This window comes from Nannospalax galili, unplaced genomic scaffold (assembly GCF_000622305.1).
Source record: "Nannospalax galili isolate Female #2095 unplaced genomic scaffold, S.galili_v1.0 scaffold44, whole genome shotgun sequence".
In the NCBI taxonomy this organism is placed as follows: Eukaryota; Metazoa; Chordata; class Mammalia; order Rodentia; family Spalacidae; genus Nannospalax; species Nannospalax galili.
In genome coordinates, this window is record NW_008355789.1 from 1,255,351 (window position 1) to 1,270,660 (window position 15,310).

The following is a 15,310-nucleotide window of genomic DNA, read 5'->3' on the forward strand; positions in this document are numbered from 1 at the left end:
AAACTCTAAGATCTAGAAAACTTAACCCAACACAATCACCAGTTGCCAATTCATCATAAGCTCCTGTTGGCTCATGTGAACTCAGTTTCTCCAGAGCTTCACCAACAATCTCACAAATGAAATCCTGAGGTATAACCCCTGCACTACACAGAGGGTTAAGTCGGGCTCTGCTCCCCTGCAAAGTTCCTGGAATTTCAGAATGGTTCAGTCTCATCTGACATGTGCTTGCATCAACTGGAGAGTCATCTGTCCAACCCCTTGGACCTTCAGCTCTGTTGGTCACGGCCCATTCCCAACACGCAGGCAAGCGCTCTACACCAGCCGTCTGATTCCATACCTGGTAGTGCTGGTCGCAGACCCTCAGGAAACAGCTCAGCCTTTTTCAAACTACACTTTCCTTCATTTAGCTTAAAGGTTACACTTGTCCTGACGGTGGTGACATCTTCAGAAAGAAATAAGTGAGAGAAATTACCTTCACAGGCAAAGGAAGGAAGGCAAGCATCTCCTGGCTGGATCCTGCCACATGTGCATCCTGAGCGCCTCTCTCACTTGAGAAAGGTTTGGACCATGAAATGCCCATCATGCTTTACGGGTTCACCTAGAGCCTCCTCAGAGTTATACTTATCTCCCCATGAGAGAGATGAATCCAATGTTCGTGTAACAGACAGAGGGCCCCAAACAGTTTCCACAGTTAGATGAAAGATGAGGTCATTTTCGTGCCCTCCTGAGAAGGAAGGCGAGTACCCTTGGGCTCAAATCTGGGTAAGACTGTTGAGGGAGATGGGGAAAGGAAGTCTTTTATATGTTGCCTCTCTGAGAAGACAGGGCTAATGGAGCTGTCAGTCCAGATGTGGTTACCACTTCTGGGATCTGGGAGGGAGTGGGGGCCCTATGTGGAGGGGCCAGTGTGCAGAATTCTGTTCTCCGTCCCAAAATCAGTCTTAACTATATGGTGGGCTGGAGCCTATGACTCCAATTGAAAGCCCTTTGGCTTCTAGTGAGAACTTCAACAAGTTCTTTAATCTCCCCATCCCAGTTTCCCCATCTGTAAAATACATACAATTAGCATCTATAGGACCAGGAAATTGTAAGGACCAAAGAGATGATGGACCAAAGCCAGCTGTCTGACACATAGTAAGAACCATGTGCTTGCCTGTGCTTAAGTACCCCAGATCACCAAAGAATTATCACTGAGGGATTTGGTGAAACAGGCCATGTTGTCTCCTCTGGCTTGGTCCTGACCTCCATCAGAAAGGACAGTAAAGAATAGTACTTAAGACTCTGGACTTGAATGCCTGGGTCCAAATCCTGCCTCCTCTGTTTCTTGTCTTACACTTTGAGTAAGCTGTTTCACCTCTCTGAGCCTTGGTTTCTTTGTCTGGTTAATGAGGATAATAATAAAGTTGATGCAGAGAGTTTAGTGGATTAAATCATCCCATGGATGATATATGGTGGCTGGCAGATTTTAACTTCTCAGTTACCATTGTGCTTGGGGTCTCTGGCTTTGCACATAAATGTAATGTGGACATCAAGATGTAATGTAGGACTCATTTAGACATTCTCATGACAAAATGGAAAATGTGTCTACACCTGGGAAGACAAGGCCTCTAGAAAATGCTGAATTTTTATTCTTAGTCCTCTGACAAATTGGAATGAGTTTAGGTCTCTTTCCCAAGACAGAGTCCCCAGCCTCCCCTGGCCTGCCCAGGCCATCTCCATCAATGTCTTCCATCCCAGGCATGGTTCCTATGGGACCTTTGAGGTGCTCTGGGATAGAGGGAATTCGGGAGCCCTGAGCCTCCTAGTTCCAGAGTTCTGTGGGCCTCTGTCAATACGATGACCCACCCAGTCTGAATGGGACCTCCAAGCACTCAGGGGACACTCAGAATCTGTTCCACGGGTGAGTCAGATTTTAAGCACCATGATTGCAGACAAGAACACCCTGACACGTGCTCATAGCACCCAAAGCCACAGCCCAGGAACAGCACCCCATGAAAGAAATGCATTGAACATAACAGAACAGGATTTGGTAATTACCCCTAAAAGCAGAATCATTGGATTTTTGCTGTCTGCTCCTGAGAGAGGACGAGCCACAGGTGACAGAGTAGGCCTCTTGCAATCCTGACAGACAGAATGTGAAATTGTCAAAATGTGTAAGCAATGGGACAGCAGCTAATGGGGTGGAGTCCCACCCCACTCCACATGGGCCAATAGAAAAACACTCAGGATATGGGTTCTTAAACCACGGGCTTCTGATGGCCAAGAAGTTATCTAGCCCAGAACCTGAGAGTGTCTAACACCTACTGGCCCTGCCATGAGAATGTGCCCGGGATTTATACTACTCACCTGAAGAGAGGTGAATGCCAGAGTGACATCTCAGAACGCACCTGTCTCCTCCGCCACTCTTACCACAGTGCAGGGACACGTAGGGTGACACACTAGTGGGCAGGAACCCCTTCACTTCTAGACAGGACAAAACACACAGACACTTATGAAAAAAGAAGGGCATTTTCAAGTAAGAGGAGCGTCCAGTACACCAAAGGCCCCCAAGCAAAGAAGGCAGAGTTACCCCCTCCCTCCTGGCCCCCGACACACTGAACAGAAGACACCAGGCCTTGCTTCCCACTGAGGTCAAGAAGGCCCTTGTCTGCTGCTTTTTCATGCAGAGAAGCAACCAGGAAAACAGAAGCTCCAGTCTATGCAGAAGCGCAGAATGAAACACCAAAGAACCTGCAAAGTATCTCCTGTTTTTGGATTCCTTAAAGACTGGGATGCTGTTGCTAAGAGTGGAAAAATGCCCATTGGGGAAGGTCAGGTGCACTTCCAGCCCAGTGGGACATGGGAGCACACAGACTCTCATGCCTGGGGGCTTGGGAGTGAGCCCCATGGCTGAGTGGGAACTGTGGTGGGATGGAGCCTCTTACCCACACAATCCTTTTTATTCCAGTGGAGTTTGTATCCTGGATGGCACTGGCATTCATAGCCACCCACTGTGTTCACACAGACCTGCTGACAGCCTCCGTTGTTGATGCTGCACTCATTGGTGTCTGTGGGACAAAACACTTCCCTGTCACAACTGTGCACCTCTCCCTCGAGGAAGCACAGTGGGGGAGTCACGCAGTTAATAGAAGACTTGGTGTCTTATGACTGCACATGGTACTCCCTGCCGGCATGAGCCTTGGTTGGGAGATTTCCATCACTGTGCATCAGGAACACTCAAAAGGACCCACACTGCTTTCAGATGTACAGATTCAGACCCTTCATAGGCTTTAATTTAAAACGCCACCATCTGGGTCTGGAGAAAAGTCTCAATGGTTAGGAGCACTGGCTGATCATGCAGAGAACCCTGTTAGGTTCCCAGCACCCACATGGCAGCTCACAACTGTCTGTAACTCCATTTCCAGGGACTCTGATGCCCTCTTCTGACCTCCTCAGGCACCAGGTATGCATGTGGTACACATATATACATGTAGGCAAATGCACACATAAAATAAATAATTTTTTCTTAATTTCACCATTCTCTAAGCTATTGACCAAGGTAGACAGAATTAAGACTTCTTTCTTGACTGTTTGTATAGTTGAGGGGCAGAGAAGAAAAGCTGTATGCACCCATTCCTATCAATATGAGACTGAGCCCAGGCCAGAAGGTAGCCCCAGGCCAGAAGGTGGCTCCTAACCAGGTTCACCACTGTGTTCAGAGGATATTTCACTGGGGCTTCCTAGTAGACTGGGAAGGGTGAGGAGTATATTTTTAGCTATGCCAAGGATGTGCTAAGAGGGAGAAGGGAGACATCACCATTTATAGCAGAGCACCATTATCCACACTCCTCAAGCACAAGACATGAGACTTGGCAGGAACTATACTAGCCTGTGGATCTAACGGATCCTAGATTCACCTTGGAGATCCTACACGTGTTGGACTAGAATCTGGCTCTATGCTCAACGACTGCTGATGGTCAGGGGAGTGGATTACAATACAAGTCAGCTGGAACCAAATCTGGTTTATACCAACCACAGCCTGCTTGCCCATAGGGTGATGACACACAAGGACATGCTAAATGGGCACAGGATGGAAAGACAGACTCAGTGTCCTACTTCCAGCTCCAAGATCTGTGGGGCTCAAAACAAGGCTTTGCTCAGCAGAGCTGTGGGTTTCCTGGGTGCCCTACCAACCCTTTTCTGTGAAGATCTATAGGACATCATCTTAGCTCCCTAGAGGCTCTCCATCCTCCAAATACAAACACAAGTCAATGAAAAATCCACAGCTGGCAGGGAAATCAGCAACTTTAGATAGATGGATAGATGTGAATGTACCCTTCACCCCAATATAGAAAAATAAACCTGAGGAGTGACTCTGCTCCCAGGCCCAGCTTCACCCTCAAGGGGCAATCCACTCACCTCCACAGTGGGTGAAGCCATAGAGGGTATACCCTCTGTTGCAGGCACAAGCAAACGTGCCAGGGTGGTTGATGCAGCTGTGATCACAAGTCCTTTCCAAAGAGCACTCATCTACATCTGGAATTGTCAAAGGGAGAGGAAGCTAGAGGTAACTCTGCTGTGTGAGTGGAGATGCTTATAGTAAACACCAGTTGATGACCAACAGCAAAACAACACACATGGGGGAAATGATCAATCTATTCTCTTCACTTGTTTGTGTCAAAGAACGTGTGTAGGAGCCCACCATTAACATAGTCACCCCCAGTTCCTTAGTTCAAATTCTGTTGCAAACTATATGGGCCTTGAAGTTTATGTAGTCTCTTACTTATAATACAGGGTTAAGTCATTTACATTATATAAATGAAGCCAAATGAGACACCTAAAAATGGTTCTGTAACCTATATTATAAACGATGCTAGTCATGCATTATTATTGCTATATTGTTGTTGGTAAAATAGCAGCTGTAATTTTATAAGCCCTGGTGAAATGAAAGGAAAAAACACTTTGGTTGGAGGCAAATCTGATTTCTATCTCTCTCATCTTTCCAGAATTACTCTTCTGGCCCCAACAGGCCAGTTCATCCTGTTGTAACACCCTCTGCATTAAAAGAATGCAGTAACACTAATAATCTCAGTATTTTTCTATGGAAATTGGGTTGGTGAAGCAACTGGGGCCAGGTAAACCATCAGTCCATCTGATCATTTTTTTCCTCCATGTCTTACCCCCTCAACTCATGGGGAGGTTCTATCACTCAAACTTTTCTGCCTCCAAATATACAAACCAGGACCAACCACACTGGACCTCTTTTTCCACACTGAACATGCTATGAAAAGCTGCATTCATAAAAGGCAAACATGTTAGCCAGGTGTGGTGGTACATGCCTGTAATTCCAGCACTCAGGAGGCAGAAGCAGGAGGATTGCGCCCTGAGTTCAAGGTTAGCCTAGTTTAAGCAATACCTAAGCCAGCCAGGACCTGTCTCAAAAGAGCAGCAGTAAAAAGCGATAAAAACCACCTTGAGGTAGATCAGGAAAGATGAAAAAGCAAAATAAAATGGCAAAGCCTCTTCTTTCCTTGGCTGTTCCCAGAGACCCTGACACTTTCTTCAACAAATTTGTTCTGTACAAATATTTGTTCTACCAAGAATGATTGGTAAAAAATGAGAAAAATTCAGTTTCTTTGCTTGTAATCGATGCCATTCAATGAAATCTGTTGTTAATATCAGCCAGTTCCTGAGAAAGTGCCCATGTTCAGTAGCTGACTTTGGCTGCTCATGTGGACTTTTGCTTTGCCAAAAATAATGAGATCACTTTCCTAATTCCTTTTTAATGTGTTTACACAGCTTCTTGCCCTATACATTATGAAACATTGTGTAGAATAGCAAATTTACTTTCCAAATCAAACTGAAGAAAACCATGAAATAATTATCTAGAATTAACTCACTGGATTTAAAGGGGAATGTATTTGAACTGCCTGGTAAAGTATGTATTATGAACAAAGAGGGAAGAAAAGCTTAATTCACTCTATAGGTTTTTTTTTTTTAATATAATGTTACATCTTTGGGTGTGTGTGTGTGTACGCATGTGTGTGGGGGGGTGTGTGCGCATGTGAGGATCAGCACCAGTTATCTTCCTCAGCTGTTCCTCACCTTAATTTTTTGAGACAGAATTTCTCACTGAACTTGGAGCTCACCAATTTGGCTAGACTGGCTGGCCAGCAAGACCCCAGGATCCTTCTGTCTCTGCCTTCCAGTACTAGAATTATAGGCACACACCACCATGCTCAGCTTTTTACGTGGGTACTGGAGATCCAAACTCAGGTCCCCATGCTTGCAAGGCAAACTCTATCCACTGAGCCATATCCCAGCCTTTATGTTATATCTTTATTATGAAAAGTGGAATCAGATTTTATATTCTGATTTTGATTCAATGGTGAGATTCTTTTTTAAAACAGGGTCACTAGCCAGGGTGGTCTTGAACTTAGTATATAGCTAAGGGTGGTCTTGAGGTACTGATCCTCCTGCTTCCACTTCCTGAGTCCTGGGATTACAAGTATGTGCCACTATACATCGTTCATGTGGTGCTGGGATTGAATCCAGGGCTTCATGCATGCTACCAACCGAGTAAGCCCCCAATGCAGAGATAGCTAACAAAGTAAGTAAGGCAGTCCTTATTCCCAGAAACAGAGGGAGATGTATGACAGCACGTCTTTCCTGAGACTTCTTCCTATATATTGATAGGACATAAAGGCTGCTTATCTAAAAACAGAAATAACAGGATGCCCTAAAACAGCTTCCCATCCAGTTCCCCCAAACAACCGTTAATATGGAGAACAAGTGCTGCTCTCTTTATGCAGGAAGGATGTGTTTGAAAATGGATCTGTAGGGGCTGAAGAGGTGGCTCAGCGATTAGGGGTGTGTAATGCTCTTACAGAGGACTGTTCCCAGAACCCCTGTCAGGGAGGTCACAAATGCCTGTAGCCCCAACTTCAGGGGATGCCCCTGGCCTCCTTAGGCACCTGCACTCATGTGCAAATACCCACACATAGACACACATGCATACACATAATTGAAAGTAATATAACAACTTTATCCAAAAGAAAAGGGGTCTGCATCTTCCTATGGACCAGCCAGCATCTCTTCCCCTTACTCCTCTCCCTCCCTGTTCATCCTCCTCTCTTAAAGTACCAAAGGCTGGTCATTCAAAACAAGCGCTATAGAAAGAGACCGAATGGTTCATGGTCTAGATTATGGATGACCTCAACTTTGTTAAAAATTCATTTTTTATGTGTATGAGTGTTTTGCCTGCATGTGTATAAGTGTACCACATGCATGCAATGCCCACAGAGGCCAGAAGAGGTTGTCAGATCCCCTGGAACTGGAGTTACAGATGACTGTGATTCACCATATGGGTGCTGGGAACTGAACCCCATGTCTTTTACAAGAGCAGCCAGTGCTCTTAACTGCTGAGCCATTTCTCCAGTCCCGACCTCAACTTTTTTCTAGGAATGTGTATTATCCAAATCTATAGATTTTTTTGCCACCTACTTTTACCAAACATTCAATAACAGTAAAATAAATATCTTAAAAAGGAAAATTATCCCAAATCTCAATTTCCAAGCATAATCCTGCCTGTATCATGTGTCCCATTCCCTTTTAGTGGTGAGCTCTGCTGTAATCACAGCGGATGGGTTCAGCTAATTGGTTTCCTTTCCAAAACATACCTGTGAGCGACTCAGTGTTTTCATTCAATCTCAGAATAAATAAGTGAAGCCCAGGCTGGAGTTTGGATCCATGATTCCATCAGGAGCCAGGTGAGCCAGTTCTCTACAAAGCCAGGGCTCACTCACATCTTTGCTGTCTCAACCAGGGTGTCCCTATACCTCACAGCTACCTGTCAGCACATACCTTGGCAAGACTTCTCATCTGTTAACAATTTAAATCCTTTTTTGCAGCTGCAGTCAAAACTGCCCACAGTATTTTTGCAGAAATGATCACAACCTCCATTTCGGGTCTGGCACTCGTCAACATCTGTAACAGGCAAACACCAACACTAGCAAACCAGAGTGCAATGCTGGCCTGGCTTCCCCTAAATCCCAGAACTGCTATTGTGTGTGTACCCCTTATCCTCTGAAATAAAAACATGACTGTAAAAGCATGTAAGAATGATCACTGATTTTTTTTAACTTTATTTTTTATTTGAGTGTTATGCCTGCATGTATATAAGTGCACCCATGTTGTGCAACACCCACCGAGGTCAGAAGAAGGCATTGGATCCCCTGGAACTGGAGTTACAGACGGTTATTAGCCACCATGTGGGTGCTGGGATTCTAGGGTCTCCTGCAACATCAGCCAACACGCTTAACTGCTGAGCTATCTGTCCAGCCCCAGTTCACTAATGGTTTTAATCTTACAAGTGTCTTTTGTCTTACTGAAAGACAAGTGCCTCATCCAGTTAAGAATTCTGACTTCCGATGCCCTTGACAAGCATCAAGGGAACAAGTGCTGGAAAGGAGTGGTGACCTCTGGATGCAGAATCACCCCACAGAGTTCTCAAAGATAAGACAGCTCCCATTAGGACACTTTCTATTCTAGCTTAATGATTAAAGCAATAAGTCACAAGAGCATTTGTTTTGGCAAATTACACAATGATCAAATGGCCTCAACTTTTGAACTGGTTCCTGATACTTAATCTTATCTTTCCTTAGTTTCATCTCATAACTAGTTTATCTATCTTTTTTATCATGCTAAAGAACTAATCCTTTGTACCTTTGCCCATGAAATACTAGCAAGTCATTGGGGTCTGTCTTCATTAGTAAAAGTTGATGGTACAGTTAAGTGCTTAGGATAATAATCCCAGCTGTTATTTACGTAGTAATCTGGAGGCTGTTATTCCTGATAGGTTGATACTATCTCCTGCCAATGAACATTTCCTTGAACCGTCTTTTACTAATAAGGCCACTGCCAGACAGGAATTATGTGATGCTTATAGAGGCTGACCTTCTCAACAGTTAGTGTAATTAAGTTGGCTCTAATTAAGCTTACTCAATTATAACCGTCCACTAGCCCAGGGAAGAAAAGCTCCCATCAATATGAATCAAGCGAATCTGGAGGCATTCAGAGGGCGTGGAGAGGAAGAACTACCTCCATCCCATACATCAGCGTCACAGGGCTCCCTCCACCCAGTCCCTGGCCCCAAGATAGGTGAAGGCTACCTTTACACGTCTTTCCATCCAACTGGAGAGTGAACCCAATGGGACAACTGCAGTGAACACCTGTCGATGTATCTTTACAGGTGCGATCACAGCCTCCGTTGTTGACAGCACACGTTTCTGATGAGGTGGGAAGGGCAGTTAGCTTCCTAAAGAAGTACTGATACAGTTGTTAATATTTGACTAAGTCCCTGAGAGTGCTCATGGTCACACCCCAAAGTCTCTGCCACTTGGAGGTGAGCTAGAGGGAGAGCAGATCATGGTGACAGGGAGATAAAGATGTCTCCCAAGTTGTAGAACCATTTCCCACCCACTAAAGGTTCCTGATGATCCAACATCCTGCTAAGTACAAGCACTCCATCTGGCAGGCTGGACTGAGTGCAGAACAGGGCAGAGGGGGATTCCTTTCTTATTCGAGAACCTTCTTCTTTGAGCCTGTCCCAACTATTTCCTGGCTGCGGATTAATGACTTCCTTCCTGCAAATGCCAGCTTACTCACAAGTTTATCTTTCTCTGAAACTCAAAAGGCCTGTCATAGCTACTGAAAAATAAGCTGCCAATTGTTAAAGTGCAACTGTGGCCTTCCAGTTCTGCATTGGATAAGGTTATTCCAAGTAGTAGGCAACATTCACTCAACTGTCAGCACTTAGACATCCAGAATCTCCCATAACGACCTCATTTGAAAGCCTGAGGGAACAAGCTTAGTATTAATTAAATAGAACAGCTTTTCTGTATGCTTACCTATGCTTCCTCTCAAAACCTGACTAAACAGAGATTAAATCAATTTTTAAATGTATAACTCCTCAAAGACCAAGAAAACGGAAGCAGAGACAACAGGTGAAAGATGTCACATATTCTGGAAGTGGCATGTCAATGGAGTAGTAATGAGTCATCGGAGCTAAGTCCTACCAGACTGCAAGGTGCTGTGGACAGGGATAAAGCTTATTATGAACACTGCATAACCTGGGCATGGTGGCACCTGATTGTAATCCCAGCACCTGGGGGGTGGAAGCAGGAAGATCAGACGTTCAAGGTCATCCTTGGCTGTATAATAAGTTTCAAAGCCTGGGCTGGTGAGATGGCTCAGCGGTTAAGAACACTGATTGTTTTTGCAGAAGACCCAGGTTCGAATCTTAGCACCTACATGGCAGCTAACAACTGTCCTGTCCATAACTCCAGTTGCAGGGGATCTGATGGCCTCTTCTGTCCTCCTAGGGCATTGCATGACATGGGTGCACTTACCTACATGCAGGCAATACACTAATACACATAAAATAAAAACAAATGAAATATTAAAAAAAATAAGTTCAAGGCCCAACCCTGTCTCAGACTGAGAGAGAGGAGAGAGAGAGAGAGAGGAGAGAGAGAGGAAGAAAGGAAGGAAGGAAGGAAGGAAGGAAGGAAGGAAGGAAGGAAGGAAGGAAGGAAGGAAGGAAAAAGAGAAAACAATGGAGCAGTAATGTCAAATCTCTGAGGACAGAATATTCCTTCCCAATCTGAATTCTATACAGAGCCAAATTCTCAATGACGGGTAAAGGCAGAATGCATATAAAGTAATTTTCAGGCAAGCAAGGATTTTGGGAACCTGTGCCTCATGCACAGTATAAAGTGACAGAGGACAAGACATGGGCTCTCCCAAAACAGGAGAGCAGCAAAGGAGGTTCCTAGGACCATGGGAAAGGCCCAGCTGACAGAGCTGCTGGCCAGGAGTCAGGTCCTCTTCAAGCAGTGGGAAGCCTCAGAAGAGACTGTCAGAGAAGAAAACCGAACTGAGAAGTGTCCTGCTGCATTTGAACACACTGAAAAGAGTTTTGGAGCACTCTGCCAGAGAGGCACAGAACTGGTAAGAGGTACTTTGAAAACAACTCTCCTCCTTGCAGTCAAAGAAATCATGGCAGCATACTTCATGACTCAGGTAAATTGCATATAGAAATTAAGTCATAGTAACGTAAACAATACTGACTTAAATTATTATAAACTATATTAAGGGTATGGAAGAGGGTGAATATATGTGTGTATGAGGACCTGAGTTTGGATCCTAACACCAGATAAAAAACAACCCCAGCACTGTGTCGAGGCGGAGTGGGGGGAACAGATGGCTCTCAGTAGCTGACTGGCCAGCCAGTCTAGCCAAACCTAGGTGAGCTCCAGGTTCAGTATGGACCCTGTCTCAAAAAATACAGTGGGAAGCAACAGAGAACGATAACACACACACACACACACACACACACACACACACACACGGAAGGAAAAAGAGAAGAAATAATTTCTAAGGAGTAGAAATGTTCCCTGCTTGGTAACCAACAGTTGTCTAACATCTTACCTGACTAGTATATCCAGAAGCTGTTACAAGGGCAGTTTTATTTAAAACAAGCCAAATTCTCCAGAATAATGTGTCAAAGGATCTGTCTGATCCCCACAGCTCTGCTCCCTCAGCTCCTGCTTGACTGTCCCACTGGCCAACTGTCCCATATCTCCAGCCAAGTGCTACTCTTCCCCATTCATCTCCTCCAGCACTGACACTGGCTGAGTCACAGATGGAAGGTCGGTGGGTCCCAAAACAGACAAACTGCCATGCTAAGCTGGAGGGTGCCCAGAGTGCCTGTCATTACAGCTAATCAGAAAGAAGAGAGTTGGCACTGCATGACCACCCACCCACTGCAACCCACACACGGCACTCTGGGTCCTTCTGCATATCACGATCTTTCAAAAATGTTTTTATGTTAATACATTTATTTATGCATTATGTATGCATATGTATGTGGATGTGTGCGTGCTACAGCGCACATGTGAAGATCAAAGACAACGTTCATTAATCCAGTCTCTCTCTCCACCGTGAAAGTCCCAGGGATCAAACTCAGGTCATCAGGTTTTACGGCAGGCGCCTTTACCCTCTGAGCCATCTCAAAGGCCCCATTTTATCTTGAGTTTCCTGACAACCCTAAAAGTAGATTCTATTACATCCTATTTGTTCATTTATATTTCTTTATTTTTAGACAGGGTCTCCTGTATCCTAGGCTCTAATTTACTATGTAGACAAGAGTGACCTCGAATTCCTGATCCTCCTGTCTGTACCTCTAGAGTGCTAAGATTATAGGTGTACGTTGCCACACCTTGTTTATGAAGTACTAAGGATGAAACCCAGGGCTTTGTATATGCTAAGCAAGCACTCTACTGACTAAGCTACATCCCTAGGCCTTACATCCATTTTAAAGAGAGACCTCAGACAGTGTCAGGGCAGTTTGCCGAGTCTCACAGCTAGTTGGGCAGTGCTAGGACATTAACCTGATTATTCTAATGACTTGGCAGCACTCTTGCCACCGTACCAGGGGTCTTGGATTATGACTAAGGGACACACTGGGACTTGGTCCCTTGTGACTAAGGGACTAAAGAACAAACACACACTGGCTTTGAAGAAGCTGCTCACCCCAGTCCAGTTGGCCTGGGAGCACATGAGCCCCAAGTTCAGGCCAGATGCAAAGAGCTGGAGAGGGGAGGGGGCAATGACAGTGGCCAAGGAGGGGAGAGAAGGCACTTACCCATGAGCAGCCGCCGTTTCACCCGCTTATCTCCATCTGCCACTGATGTGGCGTTTTCTGTCACATCCATAGCAGTGCCCTCTTGCTCTATAAGAAAAGCAAAACCACAATTGGCAGGCTAAATAAGTCGAATTAATCATACCCTGAGTATTTTTTGTTTGTTTTGGTTTTGGTTTGTTTTTTTTTTTTTTTTTTTTTTTTTTTTTTTTTTTTGTGTAGCCTCAAGAGACAGGGTCTCCCTGTAGCCTCAGCTGTTGTGGAACTCACTATGTAAACCAGGCTGGCCTGGAACTCACTGCCTCATCTGCCTGCCTCTGCCTCCCAAGTGCTGGGATTAAAGGCGTGCACCACCACGCCGGGCCCATCCCGAGTATTTTTACTGAAATCCCAGACATGGCATGGCATGTGTAACTGGTGTCAGATGTATGACTGTCCACTCCATAAAAACCAGCCATTATAGGGACCTGTGGGAAACAGCACATTAAATGGCTGAAGATCCTTATAAACAGTCAATATGGAAAGGGGTTTGGACAAGGGCACACTGGCCATAGATACACTAGGGGATGCAGGCTTCAGCCTGACTGCAGTACCCTTGGTTTAGGACAAGAACCTGGAAACTTCTCCGAAAGAGCCAGCAAAGGACATGTCCTGAAGGGCAGGGCAGACATTGGCTGTAAAGGTTGCTGTGTCATCACAAACAGCTAGCTCTAAGTTCTGACAGCCTCATCCTTTGGAGTACTGTCCCAGCCTCTACAGTACAAACAGCCTAGTTCATGGGAAGAGGAAGGGCTTTTCTAAAAGGGAGAGACTCCCACCCCAAAAGTAGATAACTCCCGCTGTGATGTGTGAAGGGGCACAGGACCTACATGTACCAGCAATACCCTGCATCTGGGGCTAAACACTATTAAGGATTAAAGTTAGTGTTCTGGTTTGTTTCTCCATTGCTGTGACAAAACACTCTGACCATTACTGACTTGGGGAGGAAAGGGTTTATTTGTCTTACATCTCCCAGGTCACAGTTCATCAGGGAGTCCAAGGTAGGAACTCAGGGCAGGAACCTGGAGTCAGAAGCTAGAGCACAGGCCATGGAGGAACACTGCTTACCGACTTGCTCCTCTGGCCCCTGCTCAGCCTGCTTTCTTATGCAACACAGGCCCACCTGCCCAGGGGTGGCACCACCCACAGTGGGCTGGGCCCTCCCACATCACTCAACAATCAAGAAGGTGCCCCATGGACATGACCACAGGCCAATCCAATGAAGGCAATTCTCCAGTTGAGGCTCCCTCAACCCAGGTGTGTCAAGTTGACACTAAAGCTATCCAGCACAGTTAGGATAAGGGTTTGGGTGAGGGGTGGACAGGCTGAAGCAGTCCCTCACCCAGAATGGCGGACATCACTCACCAAGGCAGCTCTGCCCATCGGTGTGCAACCTATACTGTGGATGGCAACTACACTCAGGGCCTTCAGCTGTGTCTTCACAGGAGTGCTGACATCCACCATTTCCATGGTTACAAGTCACTGAGATCAAAATGAATCAAAACACAAAGCAATGAGGTTTCCACAACCAGAACTGAGTTTGTTTCCAAAGAATTTTGATTTTTACTCTACAAGTACCTGAGCACCAAAACTGGGCATAAAAAAAAGTGTTCCTCTCAGACCCTGTCCACATCTGTATGTGCAGATAGTCACAATACACATCATAGAAATGCCAAAACAAAAGCTTTGGAAAAGTTATACAGGAAGACAGAGTTGGGAAAGTTGGATGGAGAAGACCTTCCACTATCTGGGGGGAATTATACCAAATGATTCTAGACTATTGTTTTACTCTCTCTGGAGAAGTTTGCATGTAATCCCAACTTTGGCAAACTCTACAGCACTTTGTGTCTGGAATAAGCTGACAATACTGAATTTGTACATATATGTTAGGGTTTCTCTCTGCAGATTCCACCTGGATTCATTACAAGGGGAGTCAATCATAGGAAAAGATAATGCTTTATACACAATGACTACAACATTAATCAATAATTATGAAGACTATGTATGAAGGTACTGATGACAGTCCAAAAAATAAAATTCAAAAGCCAACTATAAAACCACTCATCACACTGTTAACAGAATTCCCTCTGGCAAAGGGAACATGTTTTCACTACATGCTTCTACCTGCTTGAATTTTCACACATGTAATTTTCTTAAAACTTTTTTTGTTGGATTCTATGATAATTCTATTTTTAAATTTTAAAAAAATTATTTATTTAATAACCACATACTTAGAAGAAGCATTTAATTACAACAGCATTGACATACTCAGTAACAATTTCCAGAGCTAAGAGGCATCTCCTTCAAAATTGGCTGTACATTTCTAGGTTTACAGATGAATTATTATGCTTATATAATCTTTTACACATTATAAACTCTATAAGACATAAAATTAAATGAAAGTCCAACGTTTAAAAAAGATCTCCACTTCGTTGTCAAAACACACAGTTTCATACAGAAAAATTCATTCCAAGCCTATTGACATTGAGACGTTTTCACATGCATTTCTAATCTCTATATACATGACTATCACTGGTCACAGTCACCCATCTTCTGAGCTCCTCGGCATCTGAGCATGAATACAAACTC

The 15,310-nt window shown here is 44.7% G+C and overlaps 1 protein-coding gene across 3 annotated transcripts in view; it reads right to left on the reverse strand.

Moving 5' to 3' along the window:
- Scube2 (signal peptide, CUB domain and EGF like domain containing 2) overlaps window positions 1–15,310 on the reverse strand; it is a 79,784-nt gene that overhangs the window by 41,427 nt on the left and 23,047 nt on the right. For all 3 annotated transcript variants that reach the window (XM_017803264.2, XM_029556318.1, XM_029556319.1), the window contains 9 exons: window positions 14,087–14,203; window positions 12,686–12,772; window positions 9,150–9,266; window positions 7,843–7,965; window positions 4,399–4,515; window positions 2,925–3,047; window positions 2,347–2,463; window positions 2,038–2,121; window positions 338–442 (listed from right to left, as the gene is read on the reverse strand). In XM_017803264.2, the coding sequence (XP_017658753.2) occupies window positions 338–442; window positions 2,038–2,121; window positions 2,347–2,463; window positions 2,925–3,047; window positions 4,399–4,515; window positions 7,843–7,965; window positions 9,150–9,266; window positions 12,686–12,772; window positions 14,087–14,203 (990 nt within the window). The remainder of the gene's footprint in view (window positions 1–337; window positions 443–2,037; window positions 2,122–2,346; window positions 2,464–2,924; window positions 3,048–4,398; window positions 4,516–7,842; window positions 7,966–9,149; window positions 9,267–12,685; window positions 12,773–14,086; window positions 14,204–15,310) is intronic.